This window comes from Peromyscus leucopus, chromosome 17, assembly GCF_004664715.2.
Source record: "Peromyscus leucopus breed LL Stock chromosome 17, UCI_PerLeu_2.1, whole genome shotgun sequence".
NCBI lineage: Eukaryota > Metazoa > Chordata > Mammalia > Rodentia > Cricetidae > Peromyscus > Peromyscus leucopus.
In genome coordinates this window covers 4,963,822-4,979,206 of record NC_051077.1, presented here as the reverse complement: position 1 = coordinate 4,979,206, position 15,385 = coordinate 4,963,822, and the positions used below count along the sequence as shown (strand labels likewise).

General features: G+C 49.8%; 1 protein-coding gene across 1 annotated transcript in view; it reads right to left on the bottom strand.

The window, feature by feature from the left end:
- Arhgef10 (Rho guanine nucleotide exchange factor 10) overlaps positions 1-15,385 on the bottom strand; it is an 86,056-nt gene that overhangs the window by 14,751 nt on the left and 55,920 nt on the right. Inside the window, exons 19-26 of the mRNA XM_037211892.1 lie at positions 14,492-14,689; positions 13,872-13,999; positions 13,628-13,728; positions 12,066-12,187; positions 11,210-11,296; positions 9,456-9,682; positions 8,723-8,880; positions 4,412-4,554 (exon numbers count right to left, since the gene is read on the bottom strand). Coding sequence (XP_037067787.1) covers positions 4,412-4,554; positions 8,723-8,880; positions 9,456-9,682; positions 11,210-11,296; positions 12,066-12,187; positions 13,628-13,728; positions 13,872-13,999; positions 14,492-14,689 — 1,164 coding nt within the window. The remainder of the gene's footprint in view (positions 1-4,411; positions 4,555-8,722; positions 8,881-9,455; positions 9,683-11,209; positions 11,297-12,065; positions 12,188-13,627; positions 13,729-13,871; positions 14,000-14,491; positions 14,690-15,385) is intronic.

The following is a 15,385-nucleotide window of genomic DNA, read 5'->3' as shown; positions in this document are numbered from 1 at the left end:
ATCAACTCCTGCCTCCAGGTTCCTGCCTATTTGAGTTCCTGTCCTGACTTCCTTCAGTGATGAACAACCATGTGGAACCATCTCCTCCCCCACTTGCTTTTGGTCATGGTGTTTTGTCACAGCAACAGAAACCCTAGGACAGATCTGTTCCTCCAAAACTGTTTCTGAGCATGTCTCAGAGGGATGCCAAGATGCATATGTGGAGCCCTGGTCTGCACTGTTGTGCTAATTATCATAAGGAAGAGTATGGCTGGAAACCACTGTGATGTTGCTGTGTTACTGTCCTGGCTGTTCGTTCCGTCTGTCCCGTTAGCTCTTTCCTTCCATCTATCTGAGTGAGTCAAAAGCACTATATATGGTAGAAACTCAAGAGTAAGGAAAGCAGTCTTCAGAGTTAAGCAGTTCCAGGAGGGAAGCAATAACCATGTGCCATGGCTCTAAGAGAAAATGCTGTGAAGTTAGCATCTACCAAAACCCCAGAGAAGTCAGCCTGTTCCTAAATGTCAGATTGCTTTAGGCCTCTATTAGGTGTTGAGGCTTGAGTTTTAAACACGCATGCATGCACGCACATGCACACGCGCGTGAGCACACACACGTATATAGAGACGCAGAAATAAAATGTGGAGAATACAGCTCCTCCACTAGGTGACAATCAGCACTAGGAACTCCCCTCATGCTTTGCAGGAGGCCCAGGTGTCATCTGGCAGGTGTTCTGCAGAGGCCTGCCAGGTTCTAGACCCCAAACACAGGGCACCCTGGCCCGTGAGCATTCCCACTCAGCCCTGCAGCAGCCATGAAGATGCCTCAGCTCCAGAACCTCCTTCCTAGCGGCTCCTGGTGCTCTCCACCCTGTGCAGGGAGGCAGCCCTCTCCAGCAGGAGCACCCCCACTCCAGCTGGGTGAACACAGGTTGAGGTCCTGGGCTGCACCCACATCTCAGCTGTGGCTGCCCACAAAACAGGAACAGCATGAATCTCATTTTCCCAGAAAAGCAGGTTTTGCTTCTCTCTATAAATGTGGTTAGTTATTTTTAGGCTAAAAACTGCACAGAGGGGACCAGCACTTGGCTCTGGATGCTCTACTCTTTGAGCCTTGGAGATCTCCAGCACTGAGCCTCTCTGGAGCACAGAGGCACAATAAAGCTGAGGGGAAAGACTGCCTTATCTTGGAAGCCCGCTGGGGAGGGCTGCCAGCATCCTTTTTGTTTACGCAATGTAGATGATGATGATGATGATGATGATGATGCCATTTGGGGAAAAAAAATCTTAGGACAGTGTCATATGTCTCAGTATAAAAACAACAGACGGATGCTGGGCGGTGGTGGTGCACGCCTTTAATCCCAGCACTTGGGAGGCAGAGCCAGGCGGATCTCTGTGAGTTCAAGGCCAGCCTGGGCTACCAAGTGAGCTTCAGGAAAGGCATAAAGCTACGCAGAGAAATCCTGTCTCGAAAAACCAAAAAAAAAAAAAAGAAAGAAAGAAAAAAACAGACGGCCAACAACACATTACTCTGGCTCGTGTACGTTCCTTTCAGCAAGGTTTCATCCTGATGAAAAGTGGTGACTTCGGCTCCGATGGGCTGCGCTGGATGCGGGCACTTCTCTTCACCAACCAAGCAGCCCTGACCTAGGGGCCCCGGAGAGCTGGGCTATGACATGCAGCTGGGCTGTGGGTGGGCCTGTGCGACTTCAGCTACAGAAGCAGCAAGGTGACATCACTAGTTGGCAAGACCGCCCCGCGGAGCATGTCTCCATAGGGTCTGGGACTTTCTAGGAACATTATTCACAAGATGACGTCACCGGTACCTACAAGGGCTGCAACAAAATCCTAGGAAGTTGCCACAGCACCTGTGACTTGGTGGGGTTTGGGGGGGGGGGGTCCTGTGCTTGAAGGGAATATTCTCACCACAACAGTGACTCACAGGTGGATATAAAAGTGACCAAAGTGACCATGAAACTTTGGGGGAAATGTCCATGTCTCTTTCTGCCTCCCCTGTGGCTGGGTCTTGGGAACACAGTGGAGCCACCTCACAGAAGAATCAGGAAAACAGACGCTGGTGCAGTGGTACACTCCTGTCGCCCCAGTGCTCGGGCTGAGGCAGCGGGATCCTCTCAGTTCAGGGACAGCCTGGGTCTGCCCAGGAAACAGTGCTGGCTCCATCTCTGCCCCGGGTAGAAACCTCCTGGTTCTAATCGAGCCTCACCTCCCGGCCCTGAAACTGCCCTTGGGAGTCTGCAGGCCTGAGACGGCATCCGCACTGACGAGCTCAATGTCACAGCCAGGGCACACTACACTACAGCTCTGGAGCCGGGAGTGTGGCTAGGTAGTGGAGTGCAGAGCATGCATGGGGTCCTGGATTCCATTCCCAGCACCACAACCACCCTGAGTTCTCTGCACCTGGAGCTTAAGTTCCACTCTCTCCCTGAGGGGACAGAACAAGCCACCAATGCATGTCCTGAAATAGATGTCTGAACAGTGTCTGAAAACGTGACACGTGAACCCTTAGCAAACGGCCTGAGGCCCTGCTATGGTGAGCCGGCAAACTTCACCAGAGATGACCCGAAAATGTTTTCTACAGCTATGACGGCGGCAGTTTGATTGGCAGATTTCTGAACAGTCACTCCAACATGTCAGATTAAACAAGCCACACCCCAGAGGAAAAAACCTAATACCTCTTGTGTGACACCTAAAGAAAATCTTGTGAAGATTGGTTTGTTGTTGTGCTTTTCTGTTTTGTGTTGTTTTGAGACGGTGTTGCTCTGTGTAGCCCTGGCTGCCCTGGAACTCACACTGAAGAGCAGGCCGACCTCTTAGAGTTCTGCCTGTCTCTGCCTCCCAAGTGCTGGGATTAATGTTGTGGGCCACCACAGCCCAGCAATATCATTCCTTTTTAATGGCAAAAAGAAAATAAAAAACAGTGTTCATGTGACCTGAGCTTACACAGGGGAAGGGCGGGGTGAGAGGCAGTAAAAGACAGATGGGTGACTGGGCACGAGCAGTCCGTCCAGTAAGCGGTGGAAGATACGGCTAGAAAAACGCCAACGGCACAATGACGAACATACAGGTTATATAGCTGTGAGCTCCAACATGCACACAACATATACGCAGCAGATGTGACCACAGGCAGTCGATGCGGCACTAAGCTGCAGGTGTGGTTTGTGAACGACACACGTGCTCACCGCCTTCACTGCCGCATCGCATGCCTGGGCCTGACCAGCTCCCCCTGCGGAGGTTTGTTCGGGGTTCCTCCGGCTACCTCTCCTCTGACACACTGAAAAGCAGAGTCTAAGAGATGGGAGGTTACCACGGAGGGGAAGAGGAGCAAACCAGTGATGGACAGGGGGTTGTTAAGAGAGGGAACGGCTGTGTATAGGGCTGCCGTGGACACGGGTCACTGCGCATCTGTATCTCCAAAGTGACAGCGCTGACCTGTCGATTCAGGCCTGCTGATGCAAACAAACACGGCACACGTATGGGTGCCGAGGGCAAGGAAGGGGAGCGCGTGGAGGGCGTGCTGAGGGGGGAGGGGAAGGAGGGGCAGAGAGCTGCTGCAATCTGAACTTCCTGCTCAATCTTTCCAAGAATCTAAAGTTTATACACAAAACAGAACCTCGCTGGGTAAGCCACGCTGCCATCACCGAGGCCTCGGGTGGTGTGCACTTCCTTTCCTGCCCGTTGCCGCTCAGGCCCTCTGATCGCTCTCTACCGGGTTGGTTGTCTCTCTCTCTCTCTCTCCATGTCTAGGAAGACCTTGCTGTACATCAACGTGTTAATGATAGGTCATATGTACAGGAAGCATTTCCCCAAATCTGAACATGAATATTTTGGTGTATGTGTTCTGAGTATTACGTGTGGAAAGTGATGATGCTAAGTCACAGTTTCTTTTCCCACTGTGGCAACTTCTGGAGTCTGGGGTCTTGGGAGAGGCCTCCTCCACAGCATAATGATTCGCACACTAATCCTGCTTTTCACCCTGTGAGTCTATGATTTCTCCTTTGTGAAAGTTCCCACACAGAGGTTTTTTTGATTTAGGAAGCCTGGACTGGTGTCCTCCCTGCATCCCAGGAATGATCCCCGGGCCCACTGATGAGAAATGACACTCCAGTCAGGAGCCGATGTTCCATGCATCCCTGCGGGCTGTTTATAACGAATGTATTTTTAAAGCAATGTTTCCACTACTTAGCAGGTAAACACACAGCATCTATGAACACATAGCCTCTATGCCCCAGAGGTAGTTGAATTTTCTAGTTAATTGTATCTTTCTAAGCAAAGCCCATAATCGTTTCCTTTCACACACACACAGTCCCAGAATGCACCACCCGGTCCCGCCACTCACCCTGCAGAATGCCTGTGCTGCTGGGACACACCCTGTCCACAGCACGCGGCAGCAGAATGTGCTTGACAGCACTCACCTCTATAGCGTGCGTCTCCAGGCTGGCCATGAACACCTGCCCTCCCGAGGCTGCCCACAGCGCACCTTCCACCAGGAGAAGGCTTTTGACAGGCAGGACGCCCAATTTGATCACTTGCTGGGGTTCCGAGTTCCAGGATCCATCTGAAGAGAAAACATTTTTAGTTCCTCTTGAGCTCAGCTACCTATGTATGGGGACAGAGAAACAGGACCACACCTCCCTGCAAAAACACAAACCAAGTACCAACTGTGCCCTGCTGTGGGATGATCTGTATGTCCTGTGGGAGCCCTTCTTGGGTTCTTTGTGGCGCAGGTCTGTATAGAGGATGATTAGGACCATGGGCCTGAGTGCAGGTGTTTGAGATGGTCTGCACTTGGCTGTGCTGGGGGATGGTCTGTATGTCAAGTTGTTCTGATTGGTCAATAAATAAAACCTGATCGGCTGTGGCTAGGCAGGAAGGATAGGCGGGACTAACAGAGAGGAGAAATAAAAGGACAGGAAGGCAGAAGGACTGGCTGCAGCCGCCGCCATGTGAAGATGCCGGTATGCCACCAGCCACATGGCGAGGTATAGATTTGTAGAAATGCGTTACTTTAAGATATAAGAATAGTTAATAAGAAGCCTGCCACGGCCATACAGTTTGTAAGCAATATAAGTCTCTGTGTTTACTTGGTTGGGTCTGAGCGGCTGTGGGACTGGTGGGAGACAGAGATTTGTCCTGACTGTGGGCAAGGTAGAAAAACTCAAGCTACAGTGCCCACAGTGCTTGTTCTATTCAACATGGGGAGTTCAGGGGCCTGGAACCAGCCCTGATTCACAGAGCCTGTAGCATGTGGAAGACACAGAGGACAGCAAGCAGGATGGGACCATGTCTCTAGACACATTCATTCCTTGCTTTCTATAAATTAAGTATCAGTTTCTTTATCTGTAAGATGGGGGCAGTACTGTCATAAGCCTGGAAGCTTCTTTCAAGAACTAATAATGAGATGTATACATAAAAGCTCATTGCAGGGCCCATCACATGGTTCCTCAGCTCCTGCTGCAATACAGTGGTGATGTGTGACATGACTCAGTCGTCAAGAGGACTGCATCATTTTTAAAACATTCTGTGATGCATACAGCATCATGAGGAGAGCCTATCTTTTCTGAAGGTGAAGAGATCAAAGAGAAGCCAAAGGCCCTCCTTGCTCTTCTAAGGTCTTCCTCCCTTTCCTGACCCCCGGGAAGCCAAAAATGTATTTTAGTTGGAAAAAATTCCAGAGATCTGGGAGGAGTTCTGCCATGATGAAGTATGAACCAATAGTGTAGTGACTGTAAAGAATGAACACAAGATTTAATGCAAATTTTAAAGTGACTGATGTGACTATCCTGTAAGTATTTAACTCCTCACTCATCGAGCCCCAGGATTCCGATGGTAATGACATCATCAGTGTGACTTCCCTGCCCTGTGAGTTCTCTTAGCTCCGAGGAAACAAGGTCTCAGCTTCTTCTCTCTCCTGACCAGAAGCGCTGAGCCTCTGAGTACAAATCCCATGAGCAAAGGGGGCTGAACGGGGCTATTAGACAGAGGCAATGGGCAAGCTCCTGTTACAGTGCTCCTTTAACAGGAATTCTGCTCAGAACAGTGCTGCAGGATGGCTTTGTATCCCAGTGTCCTGGCCTACCTCTCATGCCACAGGTACATTGGCTCTACACATGGTTAAGTGCATGTGTGTGCATTCATGCATGCATGCGCATTCATGCATGCATGCACACAAAAATGCAGGTGTGTATACAGCCACATGCATATACTTTTCCCTCACCTGCCCTAACATTCATACAAACAGCCATCCCATGTGGTACTCACAGCCCTTCACAGCCCTGTAGCCTGTAGACACAGTTTCCTCTGAGGTTCACAGGCTCCGAAGGGCATGGCATGATATGAGAAAACAGACCTCTGAAGTGAGACAGAACTCTGCCCACAGGCTGCCAGAATACTGTGATGCTGCTGACTGATGGTATGGTTCCTTTGAAACAGGAACACCAAGATCAAAGGAGGGATAACCCACTTTGGGGTTAAGGCTGGACTTCCAACAATCAGCCTCTGTTTTCTGGCCACCTAAGCAAGCTCTCTTCTCCTTAGATACTGTATCCTTGTCTCCCTGGGAGGGTCATGTGCAACCTCACTGCTAAAAGTGTGTGAATCTGGGCCAACTCTTGGGACGACTTCTTCCTGGCAGGTCACCTGCACCACAGCCAGACTTCATGCACGAACTAGCAATGCTGATGACCCCAAGTCTTCGCAAGCTGAAACATTCCCATCAAGTCCCAAGTTTCCAAGACCCACTCCAAAGCAACCACCCCTCTGTCTGGGAAGGCCACGGTCTCCACTCTACCACCCAGGCCTGGCCACATGTGCAGGCCGTGTAACACACAGCAGGAAGGCTGCAGATGGTGGGACTCTGGAGACACCATGTGCTGTGATGCATACCGCATAGCGCAGCACAGAGCTGGGCTGGCCAAGCCCAGGGACACACAGCGAAGAAGGTTAAACCTTCAAGCGATTAACACCCAAGAAGGAAGAAAACCAGATGGCCAAGGGAAAGGAGCAAAGATAACCCCCTGGATATCTAAAAGAAAGGGCATCATGAACGGGAAGCATAAGACAATATAATGGCAATCAGACAATTCGGCACAAGAGAAAAAAAGGTTATCCAAAAACCCCTGTGCATTGTGCATGTGCCTTCTCTAAGAAGGGTACGCAAAGAAAATAACTGTTACCTCTAAAAACAGGCGGAATAGAAAAGGGACTATCAGCTTTTTAATGGAAGAAAGGGCTGGGGACATGGCTCAGTGGCCAAGAGTCTGCTCTACCAGCAAGCACAAGGTTCACAAGACTCAGTTCAGTCTCTAATACATTAAAGATAATAAAGTAAGACAAAGTAAAATGGAAGTATGTTATAAGTCAGTCACTATGTAAGTTTTAATAGTATAATGTTAATCTAACAGAGACAAACTGCACCAAGAATGATTCAAAAGTTCACATACATTCATAGTAATGGAAAAATGAGCACCACCTTCTGAAATCAACTTTGAAGGCCTGTTGCATTCCCCTAAAATCACCTCCCTTCTGACTTTCAAATAATCGATATTCCCACACTGCGTGGGTCTCCACCAGAGGGGTCTGGAGAACACAAGGTGCAGAGCTGGAAAGCAAGGTCCAGCAACAGTGGACCCCAGTCCAGAGCTCCCCAGACAGTGTTCATCCTTGACAGTGCTCGGCAGGGTGGTAAGGAACTCACCAGCCATGTTGAAAACGCGTTAACAACTATTCAGAAAGCAAACATTGGCAGGCGTACAGGGCAGCATCGGGGCAGGAAATCCCACACCATATTTTGGAAGTGGTGGCTCTGAGACTCCTCAGGAAATGCAGAGGGTCAAGTCAGAAGGCTTTGGACACGTATGCCTAGGGCTGGAGGCCAGCTCTCGGGGAGCTGTGCGGCCAGGTGTGCAAGGCTATGGGGTAGACCTGGGCATGTGGTCAGCCTCGAGGCTTCAGTTTAGCATGTCTGTATTATGTGCCTGCATGCAGGGCTAGGGAGAAAGCCTGGCCACTGGCCATGCAGCAGTGAGGACGATCCCTGGAAAAGCATGGCTACAAAGCAGCAGCTGAAGCTCACGAGAAAAGCTAATGATGGCCATGGTACCACGCCCATAAGTTCCCAAAGTCTGAAGAACAGTGTGAGGCTGCTGTACCCTCTGCTGGGAGAATCACAGAGGGACCAGAAAGCCAGGGAGGCAGGAGGGTCTCCAGAGAAGAGCACGTGACCTAGATAGTCCTATTTCCATCTTCATGAGTCCATCAGGATGGCTAGTTAAAGTACTACCGAGCTGTAGGACTGGAGGCCGAGGGGCACACACAGGGGCTGAGCGCTTCTGAGGTGGTCAGGATCGGGCTCAGTGTGTGAGACTCTGCGAGGGCAGATACAGCAGAGCCACAGGGAAGGATCATAGACAGAAAGGCCAAGCCTGGATGGCAATCAACCCCCGTCCCCACGTGAAAGTGGGCTTGAGTGATGGAGGAAGCCTCAGGAGAGCAGCGAGAGGCTAAAGAGCCCGAGAGCACTAGGGTAAGCCTTCAAGGCTGGTCTGCACGGTGGATCAGGAAGAAGCCCCTGGCAGCCAACTTTAGGAAAAAAAAACGTCCCATGTGCCCATCAGTGTCTTTCTGGGAAGGAGCAAGTCACACAGGTTTGGAAGCAGGGCTGCCAAGCACCATGGGAGGTGAGACGGGCGTCTAGACAAGGGTCAGGGCTGAGTGTGGGTCGTTACCTGGAGCCTTGGTGTAGCTGGCCACTGACCCATTGACCAGGCCCGCGTACAGGCCTTGCGGGGAGCAGGCCAGGCTCATGACCGTGGACTTGTCAGGGGTGTAGAAGTGCTGAAGCCTCACTTTCTTACAGCCCTGACTGCTTTTGTAGATGGAAATGCTGCAAAAGAAAGAAAAACACATTAACAGGCCCATGTGCAGCCCGTGGGAAGACCAGGCACCAGTCAGCGTCGGAGAATGACATGCGTCCTCTTCATGCCTCCCCACGGCCTGCCTCCCCGCTCTTAACACACACTTGGCTATATTTAAAAAAAAAAAAAAAAAAATACGTGCAACCATTCGGATTTCATTCTTAGAGCTTAAAGAGAAATTCTGGGTCAAACTTTCTTTTCTTCCTATAGATTTTGGAATGTTAGCTTATTTGCCATTAAATAGTGTCAATGTTCCACATGATTATACTATAAAATACTATTGCTTCATTCCACAATTGAAGTAGTATTCTATTTCTAAGAAGAATTAACAAAAAAAACCACTCTGGAGGCAAACAGAGCTTTCCTCTGTATCTCTTGCCATAGGTGTGGCTGACTGGTGAATTTAGAGTACAGTAACCGGGAACCCCACTCCCACCCCACCCCCGCCCCCTTGCATCTTCTATTAGGCTCATCCTGTTCCACGTGGGAGCTGACGTGTCTTACACTGAGGACAATCCCTACTAAAACAGTGGCTATTCTCTACCTTCCTTCTTCTGTGCCCAGGCAGATGGTGGGCACATGGGACGCTCTCGAGGCTGTGGCCTCTGGGTCCACGGCTTCACCGGACTCTTGGGGCTTCGGCTCCTCTGCGGGAATGTATACCATACACAGGATGCGTGACTCCACGTTGAAGCACTCGATGACTTTGGGGCTGGAGCTTTGAAAGGAGACGATGGCGACCTGACCCATCTGATCGCTACAGCTTCCGATCTGAGATAGGAAGTGAAAGGGAGGAAGAGTGAGAAACTGAGGCATACTTCTGGAATTGCTAAATTTTCTAATCAAGCATGATTCTGGATATGCAGAAACCTGACCTGTGAAGGTATGGATTTTCATGTGTGAATCATACTCAGAAAAAGCGAATGAAGTAAAAGGATACCTAACAGCCCGTTTCTCTTTTCAACATGTTTCATTTGGCTTTTAAATTTTTCAATAACATGAATACAACTTTATTTTCAAAGGGAAAACGTATACACATCGAACACCAGACACTCATCCCTTCCACAACTGTAAGGGCCTATTCACACACTCATTTTGTAAAGTACTGAAGAGCAAATTAGTGGCAGTGTTAAGTAAGCTGGCACAAAGGTGTGACAGAGCTCAGCCTCAGTGGAAACAAGCCTTTCAAGAGGCGACAGCTGAAAAGAACACAGCCCAAAGCAGGCCATCCCAGAGAGCACATTGCGTGCCGCCAAGCAGATCCAGGATTTCTGCAACAAGTCCCATGAACGTCTATAATCCTCCCCACAGTTAACAGTCTAGAGGGAGCCTGGCCCCTGCTGACAGACAGCCTGCTGGTTCCCAGTACAGTGGATCCTCTCTCTTCCCTCCAGCCTGGAGCATGTAGTCACACCTCCCTTCCTCTCCTGCATGTGTTCCATGCTACAAGTAAGCAACCCCCTCTGACCCTGTTGGAAGGAGGCCAAATCATCAAGTCCTTGGGAGAGAGAGACAGAGACAGACAGAGACAGAGAGACAGAGACAGAAAGAAATATCATGCATCAGCAGTTACAAATCTGCTCAGTAGGAAATCACTACCCAGGAGGAGTTTAGCATCTCTGCTGGTCCCTAGGTGCTGAAACAGCTAGCCACACTCCCCCATTCTGAGCACATTGGTTTCAACAGAGATGTCAACTTTTTTTTTTTTTTTTTGGTTTTTTGAGACAGGGTTTCCCTGTGTAGTTTTGTGCCTTTCCTGGAACTCACTTGGTAGCCCAGGCTGGCCTCGAACTCACAGAGATCCGCCTGGCTCTGCCTCCCGAGTGCTGGGATGAAAGGCGTGCGCCGCCGCCGCCACCACCACCCGGCCAGAGATGTCAACTTAGAACGATGTATGCTGAGAGGGGCAAGGAGAGAAGCAGGAGGCCAGGGGCCCAGGCTCAGGGAAGTTCCTGGGCTACTGCTACTGAGTACTACTGACAGCCTAGACTCCGTGTGGAACAAATTCACTTTAACTAAGACAGCCAGCAATGTTTTGGAAGAGGAGGAAAGTCAACGTGGAGAAACACTAGCGTGGAGGACCTGCTAAAGTTATCCTCACAGCATTTAAGTTCTTAGTCTTGGGTCCTTACTCCACTGTGAAAGTCTTAGATGAAAAAGAATGAAAGCCAACCTTTTAATTCCCAAGTCTACACCTCAGAGGAAGGGTCCTGTTTGGAAACCTAACCTGGTGCTCTCCGGTGAACTCCCCTGACGGTTCTCTGTCAACCTGCCCTAAAGACAAGCGAAGAGCCTTACCCACAGGAAGCCACGTGCCGAGGAGGGCGAAGCGGGCTGGCTTTCGTTGCTTAGGTAAGGCTCAGGGTTATAGGCTGCACATTCGATCTACAAAGGAACACAACACTGTGGGTTCAACGTGTTTTCCATCGTCGGCTGAAGCGCGGGCCGGAGCCCTTGCACACGACAGCCAGCTGTGTGGGCCTCACGAGTTTATTCTGCAGGCGTGAATTCCCAAGGAGGTTTGGTCTTCCGTGTTGTCTTTGGAGCCCCTCAACCATGCCAAAAGCCAGCTGGGCACGCCAAATCGGCCGGGAGGACTAAGCCAGGAGCAGGACACCTGATGGTGTGTCCACTGGCCTTCCTGACACACGTGCTGTGTGGTTCTCCCTTGAGGCATGGACGAGGCCGTCCCCATCAAGTGGGTCAGAGTCCAGGAATAAGAGAGAGAGAACAGTGTCACGTTATTTCTTAAAGAAAGGCATAGTACCTTGTCAGTGGCGTTGGGCCTCGGGGCCTGAGCTCAGGACCCGTGGTGTCCACAAGACACTCGGGGCCCTTTGGTGGAGGAGCACACCACATCAGCAGATAAAGACTTTAGAGTCCCGACCCTCTACAGAAAGGGACCGTTGATCAAGCTGGAGCACCACAGAAGAGGCAGGTGCTGGAGGACAGCGGGCACGTGACCTACGATAACCCTAGGCGGCAGCAGGCCACACAGACAGGGGCTGAGCCTCACCGGTGGGTGGGTGGGCTCCCAGCAACAGCATCTCCAATGCTGGCAATACGTTTCCTCTCCAGTCGTAGTAACAGGGTCCTACACCAGTGTTCCCCAGGAAAATCCTCTGCAAAAGCGGGTATCGCCTGGGGCCCTCACCTTGAACTCTGGCTGCCTGGCCACCATCACAGGCATGTGTCCCACCAGGAGAGGGTGCGTCTCCTTCTTGGCTAGGTTGCCATCGTCGTCCACACAGAACCATCCCATGTGGTTCTCCTCCTCTGTGGGCACATTCAGAGAGAGCAGAGATGAGCGGCTGGGGTGAACGTGAGTGCCTCCTCGTGTCCCAACAGCTGTACCCAACACTCCAAGGCATGTGAGCAAAAACCGATTTTGCCTTGGGAAGCAACACTACCTTTCCCTAACTGGTGGTTGGGGGGAGGTGAACTCTCACCCTGGCAGCCTAATCTGCACCATGTCATGGGGCCTCACACTCGGATCTGCTCCTGAACAGAATGCACCAGTATCCTGGGCTGGGTCCACCCGACAGGCCTGGATCCTTCAAGCAGCTGAGCTGGTCAGACTCAGTGATAAATTCTTAAACGTGAAGACATAACCTGCTCCTAAAGATAGCGGCCATCTTAGTTTTGAGTGAAAACAAAAGGGAGCTTAACGCCATGTTATTTCACAAGGGGTCATCTCCTTGATTATGGAGTCACAACCCAGTGAATTACCCAGGAGAGGACAAGGAGCTATGTCCCTGTCCTCAGCCAGGTCAGGGAGGCTCCCTTTCATAATAAAAGTATTTTTTTTTCTTTTCACTAACCATTGCTTTCTAAGGGGCCAGCAACAGCCTACCTCTGTTTCATGCTTAGGTGACGGTTCAGACCTTCTGCACTTAGAAGAGGATTTCACAAATGGGTGCACACACCTACCCTCATACAGGTAAGTAATCAGTCTCATACACAGACATCCACACCTATACGCACACCAGCACTCACTCACATGTCACATATATGCCTACCGAGCAAGCTGAGTAAGAAATCCGTGTATATAAACTCTATACAAACTATACAGAGATGGATCTGCCGCCCTCCCTCCCTCTCATCTTTCAGTCTGTATACCCACCTACCTACCATCAATCTCCATTGGTCTACCTAATTACCTATTGTCTATCGATTGCCAACCTACCTATCATTTACCATCTACCAGCCTATCATCTATGCATCTACCTACCTACCTACATAGGCTAAATAGAAGAACCAAAAAAAATAGTTATAAAGCCACTTCTAGCCACAGTAAAACCATGGGACTTATTTTTAGAGCTGGGGGTCCTGAGTGACAAGGTGTTGACACACTGGACTCCCTGTCACAGGAGGGTTAGCACAGTGGCTGACATGATGTGTGTGCTTCCTGCTGCTTGAAAGCTGACCCACGCCAGGGTTTCAGGCTCTGGACCAGGGCTCTAGCCTCAGGGGCCCGCCCTTGTGTGCAACAGACATAATATACAAGAATGTCTTATCACAACAGAAGCAATTGGAATGTTCTTGTTTAACTTACTTTTTCCAATTAAAGCTTATGCTTCCAAGCCACAGGAAGTTCTCTCTCCACCCCGGTTTTACCCTCCCAGGTGTATGCACCATTATATGACCTCTCTGATGACTCTGAAACATCTATTTCTTAACGGCGCATGCCCAGTTAGCGTAAACCCTGTGTCTTACCAAGTGCCAGCTTGGCCATCTGCAGGCTGCTGACCCAGGACTCCTTGATGGCAGGGGTAAACGTATTGAACACAGCGGTAAAGAAAGTGGGCCTCCCTGACCTGCCAGAGAAGAGAAGTGTTCCCTTTACAGACCGCACTCCAGCACCTACAATGACTGTGCACAGTCCGCCATGTGATGCAATCACCAAGCCAGAAAGCACGTATGACAGAGAACGGTTCAACTTTTGTTTTGAATCACTGACTTGTCTTGCTTCCCCGGGAGCTGTAATTGAATCCTGCAGCGGTCAGCGGCTCTGATTTCCTCTTCTTTCTTCAGGATCAGTCGTTGTAAGCCTGACGTCCAATCATGGGCTACCGCCTGGTTTAAATTCTACAGAGGAGATGTACAACATGTTCGTTAGGTTTTACTGCATTTTGCCTTGTCCGTGTGACAAGGTCTCACTCTAGCCTAGGATGACCTAGAACTCACTAGGTAGTCCAGGCTGGTATTAAAGTCATGGCAATCTTCCTGCTTCATCCTCCCAAGGGGGGTGTTTACAAGCATGAGCCAGCACACTTTGCTTACACACACTTTTAGGAGAAGGGAAAAAGCAAAGTGCTAACATGATGAAGACCCCCATGGAGACTCAATCATATTCATGTCCAATTACAAAGCGGATCTGTTGGGGTTGATCATGCAGAGATACAACGAGGCATAAGTACTACAGCATGAAGGAAAGCTATGCCGCCCCGAACAATAGAAAGCAGCACTGGACCTAGTCCTTAGAGACATCCAAGCGCTCGATTCTGGAGAACCGGGAGACAAACCCACGCTCACAGATCTGGCAGCCACAGCAGCATCCCATCCAGGAGGCCGCGTTACCTGATAACTCCCGCGGAGGTTTCCTATTAGCTGTGAGATCTGGCCAACAACGTTCAGGTCATACAGTAGGTTCTGCAAATCCTGGTACAACTGCCCTGGCCCCATGTAAACTTTGTCTGAAAATGTGAAGGAAAGACAAGAATCACTTCCTGCTTGGGAGGCACCAAAACAAATTTTAGTTTTGCTTTTTTTTTTTAATTGAGGAGGCTCTAGAATTTAAAAAAAAAAATAGCTTAAAGCATTTGGGAGTCATTCCTTTGCTAACTGCTATGCTATTTTGAAATAATTTTACGTGTATAGAATGATGCCTTTCATCTGCCTTCCGGGAGGTTGGTGTCTTTCCTCACAGAACTGTATATTGCGACGCTCAGGATGACACAGAACTCACTGTCCTGTCACATCCAAACACCACCAGCTTTTGGTCATTGTTCTCATGCTGGTCCAGCCCAGGTCCCTGAACTCCTCCAGTGTCCTAGCCTTCACCTGCCCACGGACCTCTCAGTCTGTCTTTGACGAATTTGACTCTTTTGAAAGACACCGCTGAATTCTTATAGAATGTCTCACAATTTGAGCAACGTTTTGTGTGAGAGAGAGACAGACAGACAGATGGACAAGGGAATTTCATGTACTTCAGATTTTCTGCAAACTTCTAAATAGCTGAGATTGACCTTGAACGTGTGGTCCTTTTGCCTCTACCTCAGGATTGCTAAGATTGTAACCACTATGCCGTATTATACATACGGTTCTGGGGATCAAACTCAAGGCTTCATGCATGCTAGGAAAGCAACTCTGTCAACGGAGCTGCACCCTAGGTCCCCTCATTTTAAGTGTAATCATTATTAGTAAGAAATACCCAGATACAAAATTTAATCAGAATCAAATTTCTAATATCTG